The following is a 27,385-nucleotide window of genomic DNA, read 5'->3' on the forward strand; positions in this document are numbered from 1 at the left end:
ATTGTTGTCAAACTCGGGGATAATTGTAGGCTTGAAGGCTGCCAGCACACATTTCCAACGTCATTGTAGGCGACTTCACCAAACAACCTGGAAAGAGAAGAAAACCGGGTGTTCCTTATGCTGATCTGCATGTTAGTGGACAAACACTACATCTGGCTATGCACACATGCATCTGATTACGCACGCACAGATCGGTTTACGCATGCACAAATCTAATGGGATAATAATTTGACTCCATACTGTCCAGCAAAATTCAATTCAATGCCATTCAAGGCCATTAGGTGGCAAGAAATGAACCCTTTCTCGGCTCAAGTGATTTAATGCCTCATGAGGCTTCTCCTCACTATCACTAAAATTTTAATTTAGTAAAATGTGTATTTTTCCATTTGTATAATTGCATTCTACATTTGAGTATGTAAATTGTTATTGTCCAATAAAGAAAAAAGAAATGCCTGGCAGCGGTCCTTCAATTATTTGGGTCCGTGTAGCTTCCGGCGTGTGTGACTTTTCTTCCGTCTCTCCGGTGCTGATTCCAGTACGAGGCCCACGTGTGTAGTTATTTCTTGTTTCAACGTATGCCCTTACGGTGAAACTGTAGAGCAAATGTCGTCGTTCGAGCAGATGAGGGCGAACGTGGGGAAGCTCCTGCGAGGAATCGATAGGTGCGGATGATTGATTTATGATTTATCCGATGGTCAAGCAAACGACAATTTAGCCTGTTTGCTAATTCTTCATGCTAACGCTCGCGATGGTTACATTCACTGTTTCATTTTTTTCAGTCGTGCCAATAGTGTTAATTTAATTACTTTGGCAGTCTGACAGCATTACAATTGATTAAGCTTTCTGTGTGTGTCGTGTTCTGCCACAGTTAACGTTAGCAAATTTTTGTCACATCGGGTAGGTAACGTTGAAAACATTGCGTAAAAGAAACGAGAAATACTACAGCAAACTTTGGCTGAAAAGCTTATTAGGAAGATTACAAATATTATAGTATTTATTCATCTGTACTGCGACGCAGAACGCTACGTCCTCTGCCAAAGCTGGAGACGTTTGTGTGATTATTTGAATATTGCTCAACGCTTTAGCCAGCTGTGGCCCAAGTGAAATTGCTTTTCTTTGACCTCTCAGGTACAACCCAGAAAACCTGGCTACACTGGAGCGCTATGTGGAAACACAGGCTAGAGAGAACGCCTATGACCTGGAGGCCAACCTGGCTGTTCTTAAACTGTAAGTTACACCTATACTACGTAGCAATACTGCATCTGTTAATTAGAAAATAAACAAATACATATTTTAGTACAAAAAATAAAGTTAAGAGTAAAATTATTTTGTATCACAATAGAACATGCTTTTTGGTGTTTCTGTTGTTACAGTATGAGTGTGTTTGATTCTAACTTTTCCACTAATTCACTGATGTCAGTAAGTGGAAAAAAGCTTTCTTAAATACATTTGTTTATGCAGGTACCAATTTAACCCAGCCTACTTCCAGACCCAGGTGACCTCACAGATTTTGCTCAAGGCTTTGACGAACCTGCCACACACCGACTTCACTCTCTGCAAGTGCATGATTGACCAAACACACGTATCCTTTTGGTGCTGTTTCATTCATCCAGTCATTAACTCTCTAAGAGCCTCCCTTTGTTAATATGTAAAGGCTGTCACAATGTCACACTGACCGATAATGTTGGGGTTTAATGGCAAAGCTCGGTAGAAATGCCCTGACAGGATAAGATTTTGCATACAGATCATGGCATTTTTTCCCCTCGTAGCGGAGAGAGCTGCTGCCACAGGGTCATCCGTAAACTAATTGACAGGCGTTATCGACTCTACTTATTTTACGGTGGCAATTGTTTTCTGTGCGTTCAAAGTTCATGAAAAAAGTAGCAGCTTAAAGTCCAGAAATTTGGTATGTAGCTGGACTAATGCACACACCTCTGTTTTTAGCGATGAGTCTGAATTAAATGGTCACTGAACCCTCTTATAGGGTTTTGCCGCTGCTAACTTACATAAATGGGAATAGACATATTTCTGTTTCTCCCAGTATTTGAGCTCGCGGCAAAATCCGAACCGCTTACTGAATCAGTCACATGGTACAGCTGGACTGCAAGGCTTTGCGTGTCATCATTTTCAGCTCTGCCCCTAAATGAAGCGACCTCCTCTGCTCGGCACATGCTTCTTAGCCTCGATACGGAATATCACGTCACTATCTGCTATACACAACCTGTAAGGTAGATGGATTACTGTCACTTTCTGGGGGTATGTGGGGTGTTTCCTTGACTACTGTGTCGCAGCAAGAGGAGCGCCCCATCAGACAGATCCTCTACCTGGGGAACCTGCTGGAGACGTGCCACTTTCAGAGCTTCTGGGTGCAAGACACATACTTACACAATCATAAATTTGCATTTTATAAAGTTAGACTGCCTTTATTTAGCGCACAATGTGGATGATTAGCTCACAGCATTTTATACATTACTAATGCATAATTCAAGGCTGTTAATGTTTAAATACGATCCTTGATTATACTGGATCAGACATGTGTTACATCATCAATAATGTCTCCCTCTCATTTGTTTTTCTAACAGACAAGTCTTGAGGAGAACAGAGAACTCATCGACGGCATCACGGGCTTCGAGGACTCTGTTCGCAAGTGTGAGTGTCATGTTGTGACTCACTAAAGTTGGTTAGTGGGGTTATTGTAAATACAAACACGTTTTTATTTCTTAATATTTAATTCAACAACCTGACAGACAAGAGGAAGTAGCCACACCTTGAATAAATGGATATATATGTACATCATTTCATTATTATTTTTCAGTCATCTGCCATGTTGTGGGCATAACCTACCAGACCATTGAGCACCGGTTACTGGCTGAGATGCTAGGAGACCCCCTGGGTAACACCTGCTTTATTCAACATTTATTAATTGCATCTGCAATCTCCCTACAGAACTAAATCACATTGAACATGATTAGTGAGTAATTGAATGTACGCATTCTCTCTTCCTCTGTTTGCCCAGATACGCAGGTGAAGATGTGGATGCATAAATATGGATGGACGGAGAACGAGGATGGACAGATCTTCATATACAACCAGGAGGAGAGCGTGAAGCCCAAGAATATAGTTGAAAAGATCGACTTTGAGAGTGAGTGCTATTACTTAAACTGATTATATCTTTGGGATTTGGGGTCAATCTTCAATTTAATACAACCTGCCTGTCTCATGTAGGCAAATGATGTCAATAATGTATATTTTCTCTTTCTCTTTTTTTTTTTTTTTTTTTACAGGTGTATCAAGTATCATGGCTACATCTCAGTGATACACACTCATACCAGAATCAACAGAAACTCCCTTTTATCATTAAAATAATGTTACATTTACAGCTGGTTTTTACTTTTTTTAATTTGTGTTGCCTAATTACTTTTAGGTTTATGAGATAAACAATTTGAGTTCTTCCCAGAAACAGGCCAACCATATCCTAGGCACAATGGGATGTTGCTGCGGTTTTCACTGTTGTGCGAAATAAACAATGGTGTGTGGAGCTGCTTCTTTGACATCTGTGTCCTAGCACCAGGATGCAGTAGTGGCTTGTTCCAGGTGCATCGTGCCTAGAGCTCAGTGACAGCTGGATTGTTTCCTGCACCGCTGGAGGTAGTGGATGTACACAAAGTAAATTATAAGCAAAAAAACAGTTGCACTCTTAAGGTCATTTTTTAATGGCTTGGGAAATATTTACTTCAATCTATATTCTCGTTTTGCATAAAGAAATCTGACATTAACATGTTTATTATGGCACTAGGCTCATTTCTCGATCAATATTTTTGCCTCTTGAAATTACATTCGTGTGTTTGCTCCAATTCCCATGGGTTCTGTGTCCATAATGTTTGGAAGTGTCTTAACAACCCTGATGGAGCACATTTAGCAAAGCGCGCTCTCGCTGCTCAGGTGAGCGCCCGCTGGTGTCTCAGTGGGCGTGGCTTGAGTATTAAAGCTTCGCAGACAGGTAAAGAGGAAGCTCAATTCTCAGCTGTTAAAGTTCAGTAAAGAGCAGACGAGACTTGACATGAACAGGTTACCCAGGCTCTCGTCTACTAGCTCCCTTCCACCGCTGGAAGACGCCGCAGACCCGGTCTGCTCCGACGAGCTGCTGGGTTCGCAGTCCTCCCTCTGGCTGTCGGACCTCCTTACCCGGCGCCCGTCATCCAGCGGAGACGTCTTCACGACCGGGCCAGATGGACTGTTCGTGGACAAGTGCTTCCCTGTGGGCGAGCTGGAACTGCAGTCCGGAATCCAGTGGAAACGACCGCGGGTAAAACTCAGTTATATAAAAGCTTGTTTTATGTAACTGCAAGGGAGAAAAAAAAATCACGTTTCATAACTTAATCAAACTGATACAAACAGCAGCGCTTCGACGTATTTGCATTTTAAACTCAATAACATGCTCATAAACTAAATTTTATTGCTGGTTTATCTAAACTCTGCAGTATTTTAATATTACACTCGCTATACTTTTTACCTCTCCAGGTCCAAAGTCATAACATGTAAAAGCCTGCACTAAATATAAGGGTGATGAATTACTCAAGCATCCAGTTAAATAACTATAGGTTGAATTTGTTAAACAGCTTGATCGTTGTAAAAATAGAGTAATAATATTCTAGCTTTCTAATATCTATTTATGAGCTTTAAACACTGTTGTATTTGATGCAATATTAACAGTGTTTCTGCTTTGCTCATTTGATAATAGTTCGGTAATAGTGTAATAATACACTATCATCATGTGAAACATATGTAGACATAAAACATCAGGTTGCAGCAGGTGGAGGTTCTGGTCACAGATTGGAACCATTGCAGAAAACAGAATATTAAAAGGGATAAGCTTTCAGTTTGAAATTACACAACACAGTGGGAAGAGCAGAAAAGTACAGGTTGATCCCATTTCAGAGAAGTTACGTGAATATATAGACAAAGACCTCTAAGACATAAGGGAAGGGCAGGACTGAAGCTAAAGCCCAATGGGGACTGTGGCATATAAAGCAAAGACCTATGTGCTGTACTTGAATAATAGGGGGGTGCTGAATGTAAAAGAAGCACCTATAACTAGTTTTCTCACATTTAACTAAATGACACGTTTTCTCACATTTAGTTAAATGTGCAAAAGTCTAAATGTAAATGTTAAATGTAAATGTTAAATCTAAATGTTAAATCTAAATGTAACATCTAGACATAAAATAACATTTACATTTAACATTTCACATTTACATTTAGACTTTTGCACATTTAACTAAATGTGAGAAAACATGTTGTGTCATTTAGTTAAATTTGACTGCAAATTTTAAATTTAATTTGATTCAACACTGCATTGTGTTGATGTGGTCACTTTACAGTCACTTTACAAAATCCTTGTTTCACTGCTTTAAAGTCATTTGGAATCTGTTGAATCTGTTGGAATGAGTGTTTGACATTCACCTTTGCCAGCCACCCGACCACAGTATTTCTCCTCATGTTGAGACAGCCCAACATACCAGGGGAAGGTTTACCAACTTGTTAAAGACTGAAGCCGCACAGACAGTGTGAGCGACCTGTTGACTGGGAATATACAGCTGCTGGTGTCGTGGAAATTTATAATGAAGAAGCTGATGAGAGAGTTGTCTTGTGTGGGAGATTCACAAAGAGTGGACTGCAGCAGTAGTCAGTGCTTCAAGAACCACCACGCACAGACATGCAGACCTGGGTTTCGGCTCTTGCATTCCATATGTCAAGCCACACTGGAACAACAGACAGCGTCAGAAGCGTAGGTACAGTAGGTACACCCTGGACAGGTCGCCAGTCCATCGCAGGGCAACACACAGAGACACCCATCCATTCACACACCTTTGAGGAATCTAGAGTGACCAATGAAGAGTTACCAATGTTTTTGGTCTGTGGGAGCCGGAGACAACCCACACGAACATGGGGAGTACTACCCACTGCACCACCGTGCTGCCCGTGTGCTCATACTTTTCATATTCTGTTCAATTCAATTAAATTTTTTCTATTTCTGAGATCAATCTGAGATACTGAATTTGGGGTTTTCATGTCAGTTCTAATAATCACAATTAAAAGAAATAAACAATTGAAATATATCGGTCTGTGTGGAATGAATGAATGGAATTAGGAATTAGTGAAATAAATCAACTTCTTGATGATATCCTAATTATATAACAAGCACCTGTATATCAAATGCTGCTCTACTTTGAGTGAGATTTTATATATCATTATATTTAGGCATTTCAATTGTAATCACATTATCAATTTTTGTCTTTTGTGTCTTAAACTAAAGTGCTGGCTTTCCTCTTAGCAAACTGACACTACAGTATGTAAGGAAACGTCACGCCTCCTGTCATTTATCGTTAATCTGTGTTTGATTAGCTGCACCTGTAGGAGTTGACTTGCTGGGTGTGGCGTTTTGTTTTGAAATCCAGCTCCTTCTACATACGGCTTCTTCAAGTAGTTGTGTCTCATACATGGGTTTAAAACTACAGGAGAGATGGGCAGTTTTACCAGTCTGCTGACCAAATCTATTACACCAACGCAAACAATGCTTCTACGCCGTGTTAGCTGATAATCGCAGTGTGAAGGTTCAGACCCGTCACTGTCATTACTGTGTAATATGACTCCTACATTCATGGAGCCAGTTAATCTCCTGAATACACAGCAGGCCTGTTGAACTAGTAACATGAACTAACATGAATGATAACGTGTGTATGTTGTGTTGTGTAACGTCTCTTATACAGTTCACTCGGTCCACCTTTTAATAGTTCATAAACATCTTAACATGAATGTAGGAGTAAACAAGCTTTAAGCCCACAAGTTGCAGATCATGAGTGTCACATATTACAGCTTCATTAAATATTTGAGAAATCGTCCAGTTACCAGAAGTTAATAAGTGACACACATGCATGAAATGTGTATTACTTACTTACTGTGCATACATGTAGTGTAACTAAAGATTACAGACTAAACACATCTGATAAAAACCTGAACTGAGGTCAGTCTGTGTCACAGCTTCCTGGTGAACGCGATTTAATTTTCAGCTGCCACTCCCTTTGGCCACTCCCTAATACTAAATGTTGATTCAATTTTTGTTCACTGACCATTTCTCTTTCCACTCCTCTCTCATTTCTTGTCTTGTTTTTTTTACCAACCACAAAACTCCTTTCTGCTTCTAGGAACTCTGTTCATCACCTCAATTCATAGTTAATGGAGCTACACGTCTGGACATCTGCCAGGGAAAACTCAGTAAGTAGACATCTACCACAGTGATGCACAAAAAAGAGTTCTAGGGACCATAGGTCTGCAAAACATAATGGTCTTTAACATTACTTTACCTCAAACACAGGTGTTTTAAACATTTTTAAATGTATTGTGTAAGATTAACTACAATGGGAATAATCACAGGACAATTGGCTCATGGTGCTGCCTGAACAAACTAATGTGTGTAGGCTCCCATGACACTTTATATACTCATCTGTTGTGTATCTCATCTGCTTACGTAGGTGAGACAAAAGGATTCATTGCACATGCAATATAAAGAGAGCTGAATACAAAAAAATCACAAAATGTACAAAATGCACAATTGTGAAGGAGATTTATTATCTCATCACAGGGCAGGTTGTGTCTTAGATGGTCTGTCTAGCTACAGGGCCTTCTATCACCAGTTCTTGGTCAAAGGTAAGATGGAAGGTGGTTGCAGCTCAGCTGGTTACACACATGGAGGCTACATTCAACTAATACAAACCAGCACTGTTTATCCACTGTAGAAGAAAATGACAGTCAGCACTTTGATGTGGACGTTCAACATAATACAGCTTCAAAGATCACAAGCATATGCAGTAAGACAGAGAAAAACCTGATGAAGGAGTGACACATGAGGTTGGGTTGGGTACCAAAAATATAAAATTAGCATATGGAAGAGCGTTTAGAACAGCTAAAGTTAAATAGCTCAGGTCTCCTGCTTTGAAATACATCCTAACCTTTCACTCGTTTCTTTAGGTGACTGCTGGTTACTTTCTACAATCGCTTCACTCTCCATGAACCAGTTCCTGCTCAACAAGGTTGTGCCTCTAGGACAGAGCTTCCAAAATGGATACAACGGTTGCTTCACCTTCAGGGTAAAACTTGAACATTGTCTATGCACCACATGCTACTGGCAGTTTCCTTTGTCTTTGTCTCAATAAAGGCTTGAATATAACTGCTGTAGACCTGATAGTCACTTCTCAACATAAATTGAATATCAATTAATTTCTTTGTCTCTGTAGTTCTGGCAGTACGGGCAGTGGGAAAAGGTGATGATAGACGACCTGTTACCTGCTAAAGACCACACTCTGATTTATCTCAGCTCCCCAGACAGAAACGAGTTCTGGAGCTCACTACTGGAAAAGGCCTATGCCAAGTGAGCCCTAGTCATACTGAGTGTGTGTGCAGTAAAATGTTTATCTAATTCTGTAGGTGATCTGTGCTTTACATCTAGGGACTGGGAATTATCAAATGTCTTCTGCCTCAGGTTGAAAGGTGGTTACAGAGCCCTGGACATGGGCTTCCCTCACGAGGCCATGGTTGATATGACAGGCGGGATCACTGAGGTTCTGACCATCTCCTCTCTGTCCAAAGACCTGCCAGCCTTTCTCACATACCTGTTGTCTAAAGGAGCTCTCATTAACTGTGCCAACTGTCAGGTACAGTTTGCAGACTGAGGTGGTTAAAGAACAGAGAGATCTAGCTGTTGGCTGTGGTGTTAAAGTCATGCTGTTGTTTTATTTTCCCCGTGACCTGGATCGATGCTCCTTACCTACCAGGGCCCTCTGGAGCAGAGTAATGGACTGGGGATCATGTTCCGCCACGCCTACTCTCTCACTGCTGTAGAAAAGGTAAATGTCCCTTTAGAAAAAAAGATTCCTTTTATGACATAGAGCTTTAGTTTCCATTTAACTAAGAGAAAAATAATACAATTAGTTAAGTATAAAACTACTTAAAGGACACACTTGTAGAGAACTGGTCCGACCACTTGAACTGAGGCTAAAGGTTGAAATAGCTGCCATGTTGAGAGAGTTTTTTCAGATTAAATGTGACTATAATTCTCACTGGTCTTTTCTCCTCCCTTGTCAGGTGAAGACAAAACATGGCCTTGTGGCTTTGGTGAGAATCCTCAACCCCTGGGGCAACACTGAGTGGGAAGGGCCATGGAGTGACAAGAAAGGGTTGGTACAGCCACATGTTCTCAATGACACTGGCATCTGGACTTAGAGAGCGCTTCTGTAGGGCCTTCATTTTAGTCAGTTAAAAACGTTTGCATCAGCTTGAATGTGTACCTTGAGACCTAGCAGCAGATTTATCTCAAAAAACCCATAATAATATTATTTCTTCATGATCTCATGCAGCTCAAGAAGGTTTCCTGTGCCTGACAGAACAAAACAGCCCCACAGCATTATGCTCCCACCATCGTGTGTTATTGTGGGACAGGGTTGAAGGCCTTCCGCTTCCCTTCATAAACAAAGCAGCAGCCTTTTGCCCATGCAGCTCCAGTTGACTCTAATACCACTAAATGTCAGGCCATGATTCAAATTATGATGAACAAACTATAGTCCGGCTTTAATGTGTGAGTGTATGCAAAGTCGTTTTATTTGGACAATAAACTTGATGTCTGCCATTCGAAGCCCTCAGTTGCAACCCTTTTAGCTCCAGCAAAATTAAATTTTCCTTAAAGAATAATAAAACTTTGACAGTTTGTATTTGGCATTCAGACCTTCATCCGGCTCCTTTGTCTTTGTGTCTCTCTCAGTCCAGAGTGGAATGAAGTAAGCGTAGAGGAGCAGAAAAGGCTAAACAGAGTCAACCAAGATGACGGAGAATTCTGGTGAGGTTTTGTGGAACCTATAAAAAAAAAAACTATACCGCCACAGGAAGTTATTTGAAAACCTGTGTTCCCTGTAACATCATCCTGTCTTTAGCGTCAAGACTAGTCTCTGGTTTATTAAAGAGACTTCCTATTAGTTTCTGAATACAGTTTCAGGGGGTCAGATCTTCTTCTCCTTCTTCACCTCTCACGTCTGTTATGGTGACGCTTGTTTCACGTCCATTTTTAAGACAGACCACATTTATTTTTTTTATTTCCGCTCCTGTGCGGAACCTGCAGCATTAACACCTGCACACACGTTCCCGCTCGGCTACTGCGCAGACAAAGAACGTATTTAAATGAATTAACATATTTATATGGAGGCGTGTCACAGGAGGAGTCTGCTTCGTACTAGATTTATACTTAGTGGAGGTTGATACATTTCTACTTAGGCAGTTTTCTGAATTTGAACTTACCCCAAGTTTATTAAGAAATCTATGCAAGTCTTTGTACTTGAGGCCCGAGGCAAGCAAGCCAACTTATCCATGACAGCAACTCTTTCACACACACACTTTTTACTCTCAGTAGTTAAAGAATAATGCTCTGTCAGCTTCATTGACCTCATGACAGACAGCAACACAAAGATATGTAATTCCAGATGCTGCAACATTGTGTTGTATTGCTTTAATATTGTGCCAAATCTAAAACTGATGGGCTGAAACTGTAAAAAAATCTTTTCAGTGCAGTGATTTTCCAATGATTTGTAAAAGAAGTTAAATGTTACAACCTTTTTAGATGCAGGGCAAACCTGACCTACAAGAGATGAGGACCCAAACGCCAAAACGCAGAGATACACTCCAGTTATGAAACATTTTAATTAGTAAACACAAAGAGACATACAAACACTGTATAATCAGGGTAGATAATAATGCATTCAAACTAATATCCAAATGAAACTAACTAAAAATCCCTGCATGAGCAGGCAAGCTAAAACAAAAGGAACTAAACATCTGAGTTAATACAAAGACAGACAAACAAACAAACCTGAACACGAACTATGAACTCATCTGAAACAAGGGTAACCTCTAAAAACGAACCAACAAAAACTGAGAGCTTAAATACTAACTGAAACAGGCGACACTAATCACATGAATGAAATACCAGGAAATGAAAAGACAAAGAATGAACCAAGAGGGTGCTAACACAAAGGAAGTCGGATTGCCTTCTGGTGGCATGGAAGCTGACTAACAATATCAAATGATTTAATGGGCTTGTGTTTCTCTTTTCATCAGGATGTCTGTGTCAGACTTCAGACAGAACTTTGAGCTGATGGAGGTATGTCACCTGACTGAATACCCCACTCAGTCAGGCTCCAGTGTAGTACCATGGTCCTGTGCATTGCATCATGGGAATTGGGTGCCAAGTATAACAGCAGGAGGATCTCCACAAGGAGGTTAGACAATGTATTGTTCAGTGTGCCTTTCATTCAATTCATTAGTCATTAAGCTCAGCATGAGCGACAGAAAAGAGATTTCACGTGTTAGTGCTGATGAGATAAAAGAGAAAATCCTTCATGTTTGCATTCATATTCTTGTTAAACACATGAATGCATTGTAAATAACCGTGTAGTAATGAAGGTTTTGTGGGTCCAGGTTTTTTCTGGCAGAATCCTCAGTTCTACTTCATTCTGTCTGAGGTGGACAGTGGCCGAGCAGATTCTCAGAAGACGTGCTCCTTTGTTTTGGCTCTAATGCAGAAACACCAGCGACGCAGAGGCATCACCCTTTCAATAGCTCTGCACATATACCCGGTAAACATGTTGATGTGAAGTGACACAAGTCCAATTTTTTGCATTTTTTGAAAGTGACAGCAAACCATTTCCATTCTTAAATATTCAAGATTTAAGATTCAAAAAACTTTATTAATCCCTGAGGGGAATTGCTCTGTCCACTTATGATTGATTGCTCTCACAGATAGGGGGTGGGAGGTGTTGTTTAGGATAAAGAGGAGTTTGACCAGCATCCTCATCTCAGTTACAGCATGTAGGGCAGGAGTGGCCAACCCTGGTCCTAAAGAGCCACATTGCTGCTGGTTTTCCACCTCTCCCTGTCCCAGCTAATACTGATTACTTTGACCAGGTGTGTTCAGTCAGGTGGAAAACCAGCAGGACTGTGGCTCTCTGGTTGGCCACCCCCAGGGCCAGCTCTGGACATAAGCAAACTGGGCGGTCGCCGGAAGGCCCCCTCCCGGCTCGCGATCGTGGGAGGGGGAGTCCAGTTTGGACATTAGCCCAGTTACTGGTGTCAGAATGAGCACGGGTACGATTTGTTGTTTCTTTAGGCCCATCCTAAGAATACGTACCTGTCGCCTGAGGACCTGAGTGCAGTTCGTCCGCTCCTCTACAGCCCTCAGTACTCCTCGCGCCGGGAGGTTGTTCTTCGCGGCTCCCTTTCACCAGGTTCCTATGTAATCATTCCCTCAACCATCGAGCCCAACCAGGAGGGATCGTTCCTCCTCCGAGTGCTGACAGAGCACGGCAACGTTGCCACGTGAGTCATGTATCATTCTGTTGAAACCGCTTCATTGGGCATCATCAAAATATTTTACATATGTCCCGCTAAAAGACAAGCTTCAAATGAACAGTTTAACTGCTTGTTACAGGCTTTGACTTTCTCTATTATGTTTGTGTATTTTCTTTTCAGTCCAGCAAAGAAACCTCCTCAAGATGCCTCTGCAATCAAAGAGGTAGGCAACAGATTTAGGAAAAAAATAAACAAATATTTACGTCCACAGGCTGAGGTACATACATTGTACATGAAAGCTATTAAAACAGTGACATTGACAGCAGTTACCTCAAGGTTTAATTAAATACTACATGGAACCATTATATCGCTGCATAGGAGAGATCAGGCATGCAACCAATAAACCCAAACAGCTCACAGATGCTTTAATTGTCGGGAGTATGACTCTGCTGAGAAGCTTTAATATTTCACTGTTTCAGAGCTGCAAGATTCAGCTGCTAAAACCTTTAATTACCACAACTCTACTTTTAGTACTTTTTTGTATGAGTTAAACCCCTGTTATGTTTAAAGGCTCAGTTGGTTCATCTCTTTCATATAGCTTAGTATGTAAATCATCAGATTCTTAGTCGACCTTAACAGGAACTCAAGTTGACTCTTTTAAATGTTTGCTTCCCACTGTGTTTTTTCACAATCTCAGGATCAAGCTTTAATTACATACATGTTACAAACTGCAAAGCTAGAATAAATGTGTTTTTTTCCATTAGTTTTTTTTCTTTTTGAATCCATTCTGTTTCTCCTGCAGCTTTCGTATCCTCATCAAACGGTTCTTCCTTCATCTGCATCGATCAGACAGCTGTTTGAGAAGCACTGCAGCTCGGTGAGCTCTACATCCAGACCAGTCAAGTTTACTGACTTCTGCAAATACATTTGAACACCAGCCTAACTCAAGATGACATGTTCCAATGTAGACAAGCATCACAAAAGTTCATAAAAATGTTATCTCTGTATTTATGGTGCCTGGCTGCAGGAAGTTTTCTACAACCCTAAGTTTGAACAAATTCTAGTATTATTTGTAATTACTGGTGTAATACTGTTGCTGGCTGTGGTTGCATTGTAGACGGTTGTGTTTTTAATGTTTTTTGTTCTGTGTCATCAGAAGGGTTTTTGCAAACCAGTTCATCTCCACCACCTGCTGACCGAGGCCATAAAGGGAGGAGGTGGGTGCGGTAGACTTGTTCAGTCTTGTCCCTTTTACAGTGTTGTTGTCATAAGTTGTCTGTGAAGTTTTTACTGGCGTCCAGACCTACTACTGACATGACATACTATATAGTCTACCACAAGCACAACCCCTGCATTAGTAATAATTGCATCTATTATAGCTCACCACATCATTTTACTTTTCTTTAATGTATTCACATTATGATTTCTTATTTATTTGTCCACTAATACTGTTTCTTTTTACCTTCAGCATTGGCTGGCAGTGAGAAGAACTTGGCTCTGGAGCACTGCAAGAGTCTGGTGGTGCTCATGGATGTATCCTTAAACAACAACAACTCAAATAAAAGTGTCAAAGTGACTCTAAATGGCATAGCAGCTTTAAATGCCAAGCACGGAATAAGAAGAACAGTAGCACTGGAAGCAGCGTTTAAACTTTTTTTATCGACAATTTTCTACGACAATTGGGAAAGCATGTCAAAACTCTAGGACCCTGAACCCTCAGATTAAAGTCCTGATACTCTACCTCTGGGTTCTAAAGTTTCTCTTTCCTTTTGCTGTGGCCTGCCACATACAAGATGCTGCTGTTTTTTAATTATTTATAGTAATTATGCAGCTTGTTCAGAATGAATGTGTTAATTTATGCAAACCTGAACAGCGTATCACTCTGCCTTTGTCAGATTAGTGGTGAGTTTTAGGTCTTTTCTTGACCTCATTGTTTTCCCCAGAGCCAAGACATCGCTCAGCTGAACTGGCTAGAATTCCAGAATCTGTGGGACAAGATCAAGAGGTGGACGGTAAACATAGCTGCATCTCATGTCAGGCAACAAGATATTCAGTCAATCAACCACAGTACAGTACAGAACTACTTCAGCATCAACATTAAGGTTTTTGTTAGATTGTAGCTAGAATGAGTATCATAGTATAAAGTTTCAGTCTTACTTCTCAGTGAGGCAGACTTTGTGTCCTTCATGCATTCAGTTTGCTGTCTCTACCCTCTTTCCAGGATATATTCCTCGTGTTTGATAAGAACAACACTCACCAACTTGAGTATAAGGAGGTTGGCCCAGCTCTGGGAGCTGCAGGTAGAACCAGAACACATAGTCACTTAAATGTAAAGACATAGTCTTTGCAACATTCCACTATAAATACTAACATTTCATAAGTATACAGACACTGCTGGTTGAAACATCACCATCTACTGTACATTGCTTTGCAAATTTCTCATCCATGAGCCATCAGCCAGTTATCTATCATAATTATATGTGAAAACAAACCATATCAGTCTTTGGTGACTCCCAGATCTGATTTACATCACTTCGCACATGCATTACTTTGAGATCTGATTCCTATACTGCATCTACAGTAAGAATAAGGAGAAAGAGTTTTAAATGTTAGTCATGACAGGAGAGAAGATGATGTGGAGGCGGAACGGTAATACGCACGCCCGCACCAAGCAGGAAACTATTACTCTCACAGAGCTTAGGTACAACACTTGTTGCACACAGCTGCGACCACGTCGCACTACTAAAAACTCTCGGTTTAGCACTAAACCTATATGCTTCCCTGGCTGCATCCGCTGACCAGGTCGCAGGGGAATATGGAGGGGGGAAGAAACCATTTGCATTACCCGAACACAAAGGAAGTAAAGTAAAGATGAAATGATTTATTAAACACAAACACAAACTCACTGCTACATTTAAGCAGGTAACAAATAAAACACAAACTCACTGCAAGGCAGGGCTAAAGCTCTAACAAAAATGTAAAAACTGAAAATCTCTGCTATACGGAGCCCCTGAAAAGACAAAAAAATAGTGGGGGAAAAAAAATAGGTGAACTATCTCGAGATCCCGAGAAACATATTGTCCCTATGGAAAGCACAGCACATAGCACGCACGTGATGTTTAGAATTTAATAGACAAAAGGTTATAATATATAAAGGTGTGTTTGAATAAAGACATCGTAAAGAAATCGTTCAGCAGCTTTTTATTTGGAATCAAAGCACAGTTGTTAGAAAGCCACAGATTCTTTATTTAACCAAAACCCTCTTCTTTTCTTAATCTGCTGTTAGTGGCTGGCAAAACAAGACGGTTGTCCCTTCACGGAGTCTGAGGATTCACAATATCCAGTCGTAAATTAATTATTTTATTAGTATTAGGGTTGCTGCTAGCCAAGCTAACACACACACAGTCTAACTTTAGCAACGCAAGCTAATGCTATCCCCAACAGTCCACAACACAAGAAGCAGCAGCTTGTAACAGTGCTCAAACTTCACAGAGCAAACTAAAACAGTAAACGGTCGAATACATTCCTTACCCTGGGCTCATTCCACCATTCTGTCCCGGCTGTTTTTTTCTGGTTTGTCCTTGGTCTTCTGATGTTACTTTGACTGTTGCTTGTTTAAACTAATGATCCAGAACACACACATTCTCTCATCAGCAGATTCCCCACTTCACCCAAGACGAATCTGCAGCGATGAAGCTGATATTACCTACAAAATGAAGTAGTAGTATTGAATTAGTTGCTGCCAGCCACTGGGAGCACATACACAAGCTAGTGTTAGCAACATAAGCTAACATTACTTCTAACAGTCTAAAACAGCAGCTCGTGATTATATATTATACAATTATTGTAATATTGTTATGTGGCTCTTTTATTTTGAAGCGCATAGTTGCGTGACGTCAGGTGTGCTTCCGGGGGGGAAGGGTCCCGGGAGAAAGAGGCGGGAGTTTTGTTTCTGGTAGCTCCGGGTGATTGAAGACTGTTGAGAGACCTGTTGTCACCCTGCTTTGTGATTAAGAAAATAAAGGAGTGCTGTTCACACCGAGGCTCGTAACATTGTTGTCGGAAGATCTTTAACCTGTCTTGTAAGACCAGAAAGAGGAGCAATGGAAGGAGAACTGCGGGATCTGGAGCAAGCTGTGCTGGAAAGCAGCCTCCTTCCGCATAACCTGATGCGGGCGAGGCCAACGCGGGGCGGCCGCGATCCAGACCCACCCGATCGCTCCAGCATACCAGGTTTCCTCTGCATAAAACGAGCAAAGCCCGTGGTGATGAACAACCGTCACAAACAGAGACAGTCCCGGAAAGCGCTGCACCGAGCCCGACACCCAAAACACCGGACAAGCTCCCGAGCTTGCTCAGGTCCAGCTTGCAGCGCTGCATGGCGGTTGGAGCGGCAAAGACATGGCGACGCAGCTGCCCCTGGCTCTGGAGGGTCCCGCTCTGCAGGTGCTAATTGATGTCGCACCGGAGCAACGGCAGGAGTTACCGGTGATCACCGACGCTGAAGAGACGCTTCGGACAGCGGATATCGACAGCGATGAGACAGAGGCGTCAGAGGAGAACGTCAGCCAAGCCCAACTGGCTGCCGTTCCGGCGTGTTGGCCTCGCCGGGAGGACAGCGGCTGTTTCCGTTGTGGCGAACGGAGACATCTTGCTCGTGATTGCCCCGCCCCCTCGCCGAAAGCTAAGGCCGGGTCACCATCGGGAAACGGGAGCGGAGTGAGGTGGTGAGGGGACACTCACTCCAATCAGACACACCCCTCTCCGGGAACTTTCACACAGTGGGTCGCTGTGGATTTGTTAAAGGACTATATGTGGACTGTGTTATAGAGAATCAGCAATGTTATGCCCTGGTGGATACAGGATCTACCATCCGCTTGCTGCGACGGGGGTTTCTCCCCCCATCGCACTACCCCGCATCGATGACGCTCTGGATCATGTCGCAGGGTCGTGCTGGTTCAGTTCCCTGGACCTGAGGAGCGGTTACTGGCAAGTGGAGCTGGCCCCGGAGGATCGAGCCAAAATGGCTTTTACCATTGGCGCACTGAGGCCAACGCACTAAAGTCGTCACCTCCATTAAACAGGGTTTCTCCCGGGGACAACCGGTCCACTCCCGGAGGGGTGGACCCCCACTACAACAGAATTAGTGACTGTTACTAGGGAAAAGACTGGTCGCTGTGAGGGAGCTAGAGGTGAGCCATGAGTTTTGGCTTGCTGACATCTGCGACGACTGCATCATCGGCCTAGACCTCTTAACCTGCTGGGGTGCGTGTGTTGATGTGTCGGGGCTAGCCCTATGCTTCGGCACAGAGACCGTGCCACTTCAGTCGGGCCGGGGAGGGAGTGTCAAACCCAGGGGACGCCGGGCTCGTCGGCGCACTGAGGCCAACGCACTCAAGTCGTCGCCCCGGTGGTGATGGTGAGGAAGAAAGGGGGTAGCTGGCGACTCTGTATGGACTACAGACGCCTTAACGCTGTCACTCTGAAAGATTCTTACCCACTACCCCGCATCGATGACGCTCTGGATCATGTCGCGGGGTTGTGCTGGTTCAGTTCCCTGGACCTGAGGAGCAGTTAGTGGCAAGTGGAGCTGGCCTCGGACAATCGAGCCAAAACGGCTTTTACCATCGGCGCACTGAGGCCAACGCACTCAAGTCGTCACCTCCATTAGCCAGCATCCTGACAACAGAGACCACCGACGCTGTGAGGGAGCTGGGTCAGTGGAGCAGTGCACATCTGGGAGAGCAGCAGACAAAGCAGCTACAGCGGTTGTTAGCGGAGTTCGTGGACATTTTCGCTGCACGTGACGAAGATTGCAACAAAACAGGGCTGGTGCAACACTACATCAACACCGGGTAGCTGGCGACTCTGTGTGGACTACAGACGCCTTAACGCCGTCACTCTGAAAGACTCTTACCCACTACCCCGCATCGATGACACTCTGGATCATGTCGCGGGGTTGTGCTGGTTCAGTTCCCTGGACCTGAGGAGCAGTTAGTGGCAAGTGGAGCTGGCCTCGGAGGATCGAGCCAAAACGGCTTTTACCATCGGCGCACTGAGGCCAACGCACTCAAGTCGTCACCTCCATTAGCCAGCATCCCGACAACAGAGACCACCGACGCTGTGAGGGAGCTGGGTCAGTGGAGCAGTGCACATCTGGGAGAGCAGCAGACAAAGCAGCTACAGCGGTTGTTAGCGGAGTTCGTGGACATTTTCGCTGCACGTGACGAAGATTGCAACAAAACAGGGCTGGTGCAACACTACATCAACACCGGGTAGCTGGCGACTCTGTGTGGACTACAGACGCCTTAACGCCGTCACTCTGAAAGACTCTTACCCACTACCCCGCATCGATGACACTCTGGATTATGTCGCGAGGTCATGCTGGTTCAGTTCCCTGGACCTGAGGAGCGCTTACTGAGAAGTGGAGTTTTGGCTTGCTGACATCTGCGACGACTGCATCATCGGCCTAGACCTCTTAACCTGCTGGGGTGCGTGTGTTGATGTGTCGGGGCTAGCCCTATGCTTCGGCACAGAGACCGTGCCACTTCAGTCGGGCCGGGGAGGGAGTGTCAAACCCAGGGGACGCCGGGCTCGTCGGCGCACTGAGGCCAACGCACTCAAGTTCTATTACCGGAGGTTCGTTCGGGGTTTCGCCACTATCGCCAGCCCACTACATCGACTAACGGAGAAGAGCAAGCGGTTAGAGTGGTCTAGCACCTGCACCACTGCCTTCCAGCAACTTAAGGCGGCCTTGGTTTAAGCTCTGCAGCGTCCAGACTGGACAGCAGTGTCTGCAGAGGAGCCTGAGGTGAAGGTCCTCTATTCTCAGTGGGGCAACTTGGAGCTGCACGGCGGAGTGCTGTACCGCAGTGGCGAGCGCCAGACCAAGGATTGGACAAACTACAGCTTCTGGTTCCTCACGCCCTGCGGCCCAAGGTCCTCCAGCTGGTCCATGGAAAGGCAGGGGCTAGTCACTACGGCAACACCAATACGATTCGCTGTCTGAGGCAGAGGTTCTACTGGCCTGGCTGTCGACAGGATGTGGAGCTCCACGTCCAGTGCTGTGACACCTGCACCACTCAGAAAGGACCCTGTCAGCGCTCCAAGGGTCCGCTGCAGCTGTTGGGGGCCCCGATGGAGAGGGTCGGGGTGGACGTTTAGGGCCGTTTCCCCTCACGGAGTCCGGTAACCGCTACGTACTTGTTGCAATGGATTATTTCACTAAGTGGCCAGAGGCGTATGCGGTGCCGGACCAGAGTGCCATCACATCAGCACAGAAACTGGTGGACGAGATGTTCACCAGTTTTGGGGTTCCCGCAGAGCTCCACAGTGACCAGGGGCGTAACTTTGAGAGCCGGCTGTTTGGTGAGGTGTGCCAGCGGATAGTGGTGAGGAAAACACGGACCACTTTACTGCACCCACAGAGCAACGGGCTGGTGGAGCGGTTCAACCGAACCCTGGCCACCCAGCTTGCCATTTTGACCAGCCATCACCAGCGAGATTGAGACCAGCACCTGCCTCTGGTCCTCTGGTCATACAGGATTGCTGTACAGGAGTCCAGCCAGTGCACACCTGCTGCACTGATGAGAGCTCCGCACCCCAGTCGACTTGGTCTTTGGATCACTGCCAGAACCGGAGATAGCTGGCGGCCCGGAGATGGACTATTACAGGTGCCTGAGAGAGAGACTCAGACTGGTGCACAATTTGACCCGACGTGCACAGAAGGACGCTGGGGTCAAACAAAAAAGAGCATATGACGCCCGCTGCAAAGGGCACACATTTACACCCGGGGACAAAGTGTGGGTGTATTGCCCGGTGAGGAAGAGGGGGATCTCACCAAAGCTCTGCAACCACTGGCAAGGGCCGGGGGAAGTGTTGGAGCGGCTCTCGGAGGTGGTTTTTCAGGTCCAGATGCCTGGGCGGAGGGTGGTCTTGCACCGGGATCGGCTGGCACCCTACCACCCGCTTGCCCCGACTGGAGATAATGACATGGGTGAGGACAACTCTCAACCTGTCATTTCTGGTGACAGTGACAGAGACACTAATGGACTTGGGACAATTTTGGACCCTGGGGGTGGGGATCGGGGGAGGCCGGTGCGGCAACGGTGCCGGCCTGATCATTTAATGGACTTTGTCACCGGGACTGAGGTTAGTGGGCACACTTAAACCTCTTGGCGGGGGGCTGTGTAGCGATCGGGGGGGAGTTTGGTTGACTGTTCCAGTTCGTGTTGTGTGTTATGTGGCTGTTTTATTTTGAAGCGCATATAGTTCCGTGACGTCAGGTGTGCTTCTGGGGGGGAAGGGTACCGGGAGAAAGAGGCGGAAGTTTTGTTTCTGGTAGTTCCGGGTGATTGAAGACTGTTGAGAGACCTGTTGTCACCCTGCTTTTGTGATTAAGAAAATAAAGAAGTGCTGTTCACACCGAGGCTCATTCAATCGTTCTGTCCCGGCTGTTTTTCCAGTTTCTTCCGGGCATCCTGAAGCTATTGTGTAGCTCCTGGAACCCTAATCCTAAACATGAAACATGAAACACAAACCGCTCTGTACTAACAGCCTAAGCAACAATCCTAAAACGCAACACTGTAAACTACAGGTTAAACTAAATCTCTAGACACAGAAGACAAAACACAGTACAGACCTCAAGGACAGAAGACAGGACACCAAGAAACCAAAACTCCACTTCTTCAAAACTCCTCTCTTTAACGTGGGCTGTTACTGTCATGCTCACAACTTAAAACACACCAGCAATCACTACTTCTTCTTCTTCTTCTGTTGTGTTTAACGGCAGCTTGCATCCACATTGTTGTACTACCACCACCTATCAATTTCTCTACCCCTCATATTCTTTTACCCAGCCCAGTAACCTTTAAAAACTTAAACAAGGCTTCTACCTCTTTCCCTATTCCTCCACTTTCCAGCACACTCCTCAAGCACACATCTTTCATTCCTGCTTCCCTCATACTCCTCCTCACCATTCCTTCCCTTTCCCTCCTATACTTGTCACACTCCATTATTACATGTTCCACTTCCTTCACCTCACCACAAATCTCTCACCTCCCATCCACGTGTCTCCCCATGAAACGTAAAGTGCTATTCTAATACATGTGTCTAATTCTTGAATCTACTTAAAATAACCTGTTCTCTTCTTCCCTGTCCACCTAGTCCTCCACCTACCCCTACATTCTTTTTGATATTCTTAACCTACTAAGGGCTTCTTTAATGATGCAGGACTCAAGCTGTGCTCATTTTAAATGTTTAGTGGGGTATAACTAAAAGTTATGGGGATGGCTCCAGGAAGTGTGGCAAGAGCTGGTGCCGGGCTTTTTGTCAAAGTTATCTTGACGCTAACATGCAACCCGCCTCATACGGAGAATTGCGCTGCTGTATAGCATGTTGAAGCGCCATGCAGTCTGTATAGCATGTTGAAGCGCCATGCAGTCTCTTGCTTCCTTAGAGACAAAGAGGCGATCGCTGGAGAAGGAGGTTTGCTCGGAAACCACACAGTTCCTAATGGCACGCAACAAAAAACTCCTAACACATGAAAGTGCACTACAGAAGGGCTGTAAGGCACAGGGGAGACACGCCGTGACAATAGCAACAGTCAGTCAAGGACAGTAAGGTTTCCTGTCTAAAGACAAAAAACCGCACTGACCGCCTTATCAGACAAGTACCGCCTACAGCAAAGTTTTTCTGAAAACTTCCCAAAAAAATAACACCAGCTAGAAAACCTCACTAACCGTGTAAACAAAATTTCACCTGGTGTCGGAGGTGCTTCGCAAGGCAATGGCAGACGATCTGGCAGGTAACGGAGGGAGAACAGGAGATTAGGTGCAAAGGAAAATTAACCACAGGTGAAAACAAATGGCTGGCCATGACACGTTTGATGCGTGATATGTGGAAGGTGGGGTGCACCCATAAAGTCTTGGGCAATTTGATGTGCACCGCTGCTGGAGTGATGATTCTAACAATGGGAAAAGGGCCGATGAATCGCGGTGCCAACTTGAAGGAGTCTACCCATAGTGGAACGTCCTTTGTGGATAGCCAGACATGTTAACCGACAAGGTAACGAGGAGCAGGTCTCCTTTTCTTATTCGTCTGTCTTTCATACGATAAAACATTTCTCAGCAGGTATTGTCGAGCTGTCTTCCATGTTCTATGGCAGCGCTGATGTGCATAAATACATGTGCATACTGTATCTATGTCAGGTACTCTGCCCAGTAGGAGGGGCTATCAACACACACGGTCAGCAGGCCCCTCTCTAATTCCTGGTTTAGCCTCTCGGTCTGACTGTTGGACTGGGGATGAAACCCGGAAGACAGGCTGACCTTGATTTCTAGGAGTTTGCAAAACCCCGCCTCGAACTGGGTCAACTACCACCTCTGCCAAAAACACCTCTTCCCCAGCAATCACTACAAACAAAAGTTGGGCTTAAATACATACAACACAGGTGCATCACACTGAACTAATTACAAACCTCAAACAGAAAGTGACTTCAGGAAACAAAACTAAGAACGTGGAGGAGCCAAACAAGAGTGCCTCTAGCTGTGCGAAAGGCCAATTGACACAAAAAGTCCAACTCTCTATTCACTAAGCTTTGCAGGCTCTGTTCTTTAGACGCACCGTGTTCAGTTCAATTCTTCATCAAAGTTTTTTTCAAAGATTTTCCTTTGCGATTCAAAGGAATTCAAAACTTACACCTATAAATCAAATAGGTAGGTTTAGTAGAACCCTCTGACCAGCAGAGGGAGCCAAACCTTTTTACAGCCTCCTCTTCCACCACCTTAACATACAGATAAGATAAGTAAATTTAGAAAATGCAGTTTACCTTTTCAGTCATCTGAGGATACATACATATATACATATATGAACGGAGTGGGAGATTAACCGTAGGTCCTTTTTAGGTTGGTGGTTTTGTTTTAATTTTGCAAACTCTTTTTCTCACACTTCCAAAGTTAAAAATCCAGTAAGAATTAATCCTAAACAGTCACACTTTGCTTTGCTATTATTTCAGTAGATCAATGTTAAACTTGTGTAAAACACAAGTTATTCAGTCACTGAACGGAAAGTACACACACACACACACACACACACACACACACACAGTCCGATGTGTCACCAGAGATGTCCTGCATTTTTTCCACCTAGATAATATGATGTTTTCTGATTTATTCTCTTTGCTGTAGGCATCATGGTGGATGACTTGGTGATGCAGCTGGTTGGACTGAGATACACTGAGCCTGACATGACCATCAGTTATCCCGGCTTCCTGTACCTGCTAATGAAACTAGAGACCATGATTTGTAAGAAAGGGAAAGGGGAGAGAGGCTGAATAGAAAGAGGATTATGATTATATACAAAACACATAAAATAACATTAGTTACATTGTGCGTACATTGTAGTTACATGGAGTTTGTGTCACATCACTGATATGATGGGAACATGTGAAACAGTCACAGATAGAAGCAGGGGAGGATATGCAATAGGACAAAAGAGGAGAAACGGGAGGAGAAAGAAGGAGCGACAGAGGCGCCTTGGGAAAATGGGGAAATGATTGAGGAGATGTGAGATGAAAAGATAAGAGAGAGGGGTCAAATGTTTGTATGTGCAACTTAATACAGAATAGAGAAACAAGAAAAGCTGAAAATAGATTGGAATATTTTGTGTACAAGAAGACAGAGAACAGATCATTTTTATAGTTTATGGAATGTCTTGTCAAAATCTCTCACCACAACATAAAAATTGGCTTTGACAGCAAATCTGCAGATTTAACATTTTAGTTCAACATGATATTTAACATTTGTAATAACCTGATAAACCCGACTTAGAGGAGAGAACAATTGAAGTCTGAAGCCATAAAATGATGCTGTTAGTACCACCCTGTTATCACAGGCAGGACCCTGGGCATCAAAGTTCACTTACATCCAACGTTGTTGTTTTTGTTTGCAGCCAGATTTCATGCATACAACGTGGTAGGAATGGGAACAATCACTGTCAGCTACAGACAGGTCTGCACACAACACTGACACATGCAACAAATGAACTTTAGCAGTGCAGGCTGATCATTTTGTTTCTATCTTTGCTTTCAGTGGCTTCAAATGACCATGTACAACTGAGCAGACCGGTCCAGTCGGACAGAGCCACCGAGATGGGTTTCATTTGTTATTACACTGCTCTTTTGATGGTTTTGTTGTTTGTTTTTTTCGTAATGTGAAGCTTTTTATGACTCTTGATAATAAGGTGTCAGAGCTCAAATTATTGTTTCCCTCACACCACAAAAAGCCTTTTCTTATGCAACCTGTTCGTCATTGATTTCTAACCGTCCTAAGTTTGGGGCAGTACACTCTGAACATCTATGCTGCATTCTCCAAGATGGTTCAGTAATTAGGATGAAGCTCTCTCACACATGTGTTTATAACTCACTGGAATGATCATCTTGCCAGTTTATCTGACAGCAGGCCATGTACATTTCACTCTTTTGTTTTAGAATGATTACTTTTGTTTCTTTTGTCTGTGATTTGTGCTGTATTTGTGATTATGCAAGTAAAGTCACACGTTGGGACATAAATAAAAATTCACGCCATCAATGCTGAAATTAAAATTACGCCATTATATGAAGTTCACGTTCATGTCTTATTTAATGTCCACATGTCTTGTTTGGTGTCTGGTCATTGTTCCTAATCATGTGGTTGACCACAGAACACACACGAAGAGCTGTTACATACACTCCAGCATCTGTCCTTAATATCCTGTTGTGTTTACTGACAATGCCTCTGTTGACAAGTGATGCTGTCACATATCAGCCACACCCTCGTCCTGCGTCTGTCACCACTCTGTATTACTAAAGTTCCTGTTACACATTTTGTTCTCAGTACAAAACTTTAGACCAAAACATAGCATGAAACCGGAGCTATTTTAACACAGTGTCACAACCTCAGTCAACTACTTCACTGTCTTAGTCATTTCCGGTCTGATTTTGTCACCACTTCCTGTTTTTTGACCACGTCCTTGCCCACGCTTTGTCGGATCTTGTTTTTGCCAACCTGTGTATGACCATTGCCTGCCTGACAACGTTCTTATTATAGCACTCATTTACTCAAGCCTTGCTGTGCATTTGGGTCCTTCCACCATTGTGCCATTGTGACAGAACAATCTGCCCAAACATGGACCCAGCCGGCGCCAAGTCGATTAAGACCGAGTTGCACGAGGAGGCACGGATCCGGACACAGGAGGAATGAATTACTACTATTATGCTACAGGAGCTCTTCAGATACGCCGCCCGACAGGAAAACCTCATGACGGCGTACGGGGAGCAGTTAGCCGTACTTACCCAGCGTGTGAAGCCAGCGCCAGCACCTGCAGTCACCGTCGCACCAACGCCAAGCTCAGTTGCTCCTCATATCCAACTGGGAGCTCCAACCCACTTCTCCGGTGACACAGGTGACTGTAGAGCTTTTTTAACCCAATGCGAAATCCAGTTCAAACTTCACGCTCCGTCATTCCCCACGGAGCGAGCTAAAGTTGCTTTTGCTGCGTCTCATCTGGCCGGAAAGGCTGAGGCCTGGGCCACGGGAGAATGGCCAAATAAATCTGCTTGCCTAGCAACATTCGATGATTTTTCCACGGCACTAAAGCACATTTTTCAAGAGGTCGCCAGGCAGAGAAGCAGCCCAGAGACTGGTGAGTCTCCGCCAAGGAGATCGGTCTGCGTCAGCGTATGCCATTGAGTGCACTCTCGCCGCGGAGGCAGGCTGGGACTCCACCGCACTATTTGACGTATTTATCAAGGGTTTGTCTTGTTGTGTCAAGGACAGTTTAGCAGCAACTGAACCTCCAGCCAATTTAGACGAGTTAATCGCACTTGCAATCAAAGTCGATCGACGATTGTGGATCAGCGTCAGTGAACACCGCAAAGAGGAACGTGCGGCGTCATCGAGATGCTCCAGAACTGCGCTACAGTCAATGTCCAGAGTTCCCAGCACACCTGAACACACCACCGGGCAATCCTTCCGGCAACAAACGCCGCCTTTCCACGCTCGAGCCGAAGTAACCGCGAAGTCAGCTGACGCTGTCCCTGCGGCCCAACCCATGGAGCTTGGAAGGATTTGCCTAACCAACACAGACAAGGAGCAACGAAGAGTTTCAGGCCTATGCTTATACTGTGGCCAACCTGGTCACATCGCCGTGTAATGCCCAGGTAAAAGACAACGCTCACCACTAGCATGGAGGATAGTGGTGAGGCAGTCAGCCATGTGTAAGGCCTCCGCTCGACCGTTACCTGTTGCCACCTTCACTGTAGGTGACCAGTCTGTCCAGCAGGCGGTGCTCGTGGATTCGAGCGCTGATGCTAGCCTCATGGACGCTGACCTGGTTAATTGCCTGGGAGTTCCCCTGGTCCCCTTACCTACTTCAATGGAGGCCACAGCTCTAGATGGTCATCACCTGTGGAAGGTAACACACAGCACCGGCCAAATTACCATCTTTCCAGATTCTCATGCCGAGCAGATCCATTTCCACGTGGTTGAGTCTTCTGCATTTCCGGTTGTGCTGGGGTATACCTGGCTTAGACGTCACAACCCCACCCTCGACTGGAGGACCAGGGAGGTGACGGGCTGGGGAGCATCCTGCCAAGATTCATGTTTTTCGTCAAGTTCAGAGCCCCCGTCTAGCCCAGACCCTGCTCCATTGGAGGAGGAGATCGACCTATCCACAGTTCCATCCTGTTATCATGACCTTAGCAGTGTTTTCAGCAAGATGAGGGCTTCCACCTTGCCACCGCATCGATCATATAACTGCTGCATTGAGTTACGCCCAGGCACCACACCCCCCAAGGGGAGACTGTTTTCCCTTTCAGGTCCAGAACACAAGGCCATGTCGGAGTATATCGAGCAGTCCTTGGCTGCAGGGATCATTCGGCACTCGTCCTCACCCGCCGGAGCTGGTTTCTTCTTTGTCGGCAAGAAAGATGGTTCACTCCGCCCATGCATCGATTACC

At 44.6% G+C, this 27,385-nt stretch overlaps 2 protein-coding genes and 1 long non-coding RNA gene across 8 annotated transcripts; 2 read left to right on the forward strand and 1 right to left on the reverse strand.

Annotated features, from left to right (window-relative positions):
- The first annotated feature begins 496 nt into the window (after positions 1 to 496).
- eif3k (eukaryotic translation initiation factor 3, subunit K) lies at positions 497 to 3,377 on the forward strand. 2 transcript variants are annotated; one of them, XM_029170953.3, is made up of 8 exons: positions 497 to 662; positions 1,129 to 1,227; positions 1,462 to 1,582; positions 2,289 to 2,366; positions 2,583 to 2,649; positions 2,816 to 2,893; positions 3,017 to 3,142; positions 3,285 to 3,377. In XM_029170953.3, exons 1-8 carry the CDS (start codon positions 604 to 606, stop codon positions 3,314 to 3,316), a joined length of 660 nt encoding a protein of 219 aa, XP_029026786.1. In that variant the 5' UTR covers positions 497 to 603; the 3' UTR covers positions 3,317 to 3,377. The 2 variants fall into 2 exon arrangements, with proteins under 2 accessions (XP_029026786.1, XP_029026787.1); XM_029170954.3 differs by having other exon boundaries at positions 2,292 to 2,366.
- A 142-nt stretch (positions 3,378 to 3,519) lies between these two features.
- Positions 3,520 to 25,008, forward strand: zgc:85932 (uncharacterized protein LOC405875 homolog). Of its 4 annotated transcripts, none has more exons than XM_029170951.3 (20): positions 3,520 to 4,306; positions 7,206 to 7,275; positions 8,029 to 8,147; positions 8,295 to 8,428; positions 8,540 to 8,711; positions 8,832 to 8,903; positions 9,142 to 9,233; positions 9,815 to 9,889; positions 11,161 to 11,321; positions 11,521 to 11,678; positions 12,209 to 12,417; positions 12,571 to 12,613; positions 13,193 to 13,267; positions 13,547 to 13,607; positions 13,859 to 13,923; positions 14,334 to 14,492; positions 14,612 to 14,690; positions 23,577 to 23,693; positions 24,340 to 24,398; positions 24,480 to 25,008. In XM_029170951.3, exons 1-20 carry the CDS (start codon positions 4,061 to 4,063, stop codon positions 24,504 to 24,506), a joined length of 2,193 nt encoding a protein of 730 aa, XP_029026784.1. In that variant the 5' UTR covers positions 3,520 to 4,060; the 3' UTR covers positions 24,507 to 25,008. The 4 variants fall into 4 exon arrangements, with proteins under 4 accessions (XP_029026784.1, XP_029026785.1, XP_055369964.1 ...); XM_029170952.3 differs by having other exon boundaries at positions 14,334 to 14,402; XM_055513988.1 differs by lacking the exon at positions 3,520 to 4,306 and adding an exon at positions 7,643 to 7,707 and having other exon boundaries at positions 7,210 to 7,275.
- Positions 12,712 to 16,107, reverse strand: LOC114867866 (uncharacterized). Of its 2 annotated transcripts, none has more exons than XR_003787941.2 (4): positions 15,922 to 16,107; positions 14,548 to 14,684; positions 13,853 to 14,375; positions 12,712 to 13,305 (listed from the first exon to the last, which is right to left on the reverse strand). It is a non-coding gene; the product is annotated as an uncharacterized LOC114867866 (long non-coding RNA). The 2 variants fall into 2 exon arrangements; XR_008696442.1 differs by lacking the exon at positions 15,922 to 16,107 and adding an exon at positions 14,883 to 15,915.
- Positions 25,009 to 27,385: the final 2,377 nt, after the last annotated feature.

The sequence above is a fragment of the Betta splendens genome, chromosome 13 (assembly GCF_900634795.4).
Source record: "Betta splendens chromosome 13, fBetSpl5.4, whole genome shotgun sequence".
NCBI classification, from domain to species: domain Eukaryota; kingdom Metazoa; phylum Chordata; class Actinopteri; order Anabantiformes; family Osphronemidae; genus Betta; species Betta splendens.

What these genes read in the sequence shown, in the direction of transcription:
- eif3k (XM_029170953.3), top strand. Translation starts at nt 604, where the DNA reads ATGTCGTCGTTCGAGCAGATGAGGGCGAACGTGGGGAAGCTCCTGCGA. An exon ending in CTCCTGCGAGGAATCGATAG is followed by an intron (nt 663 to 1,128) that starts GTGCGGATGATT and finishes TTGACCTCTCAG; the next exon opens with GTACAACCCAGAAAACCTGG. An exon ending in GCCACTTTCAGAGCTTCTGG is followed by an intron (nt 2,367 to 2,582) that starts GTGCAAGACACA and finishes TTTTTCTAACAG; the next exon opens with ACAAGTCTTGAGGAGAACAG.
- zgc:85932 (XM_029170951.3), top strand. Translation starts at nt 4,061, where the DNA reads ATGAACAGGTTACCCAGGCTCTCGTCTACTAGCTCCCTTCCACCGCTG. An exon ending in ACGGTTGCTTCACCTTCAGG is followed by an intron (nt 8,148 to 8,294) that starts GTAAAACTTGAA and finishes TTGTCTCTGTAG; the next exon opens with TTCTGGCAGTACGGGCAGTG. An exon ending in CCATGGAGTGACAAGAAAGG is followed by an intron (nt 9,234 to 9,814) that starts GTTGGTACAGCC and finishes TGTCTCTCTCAG; the next exon opens with TCCAGAGTGGAATGAAGTAA.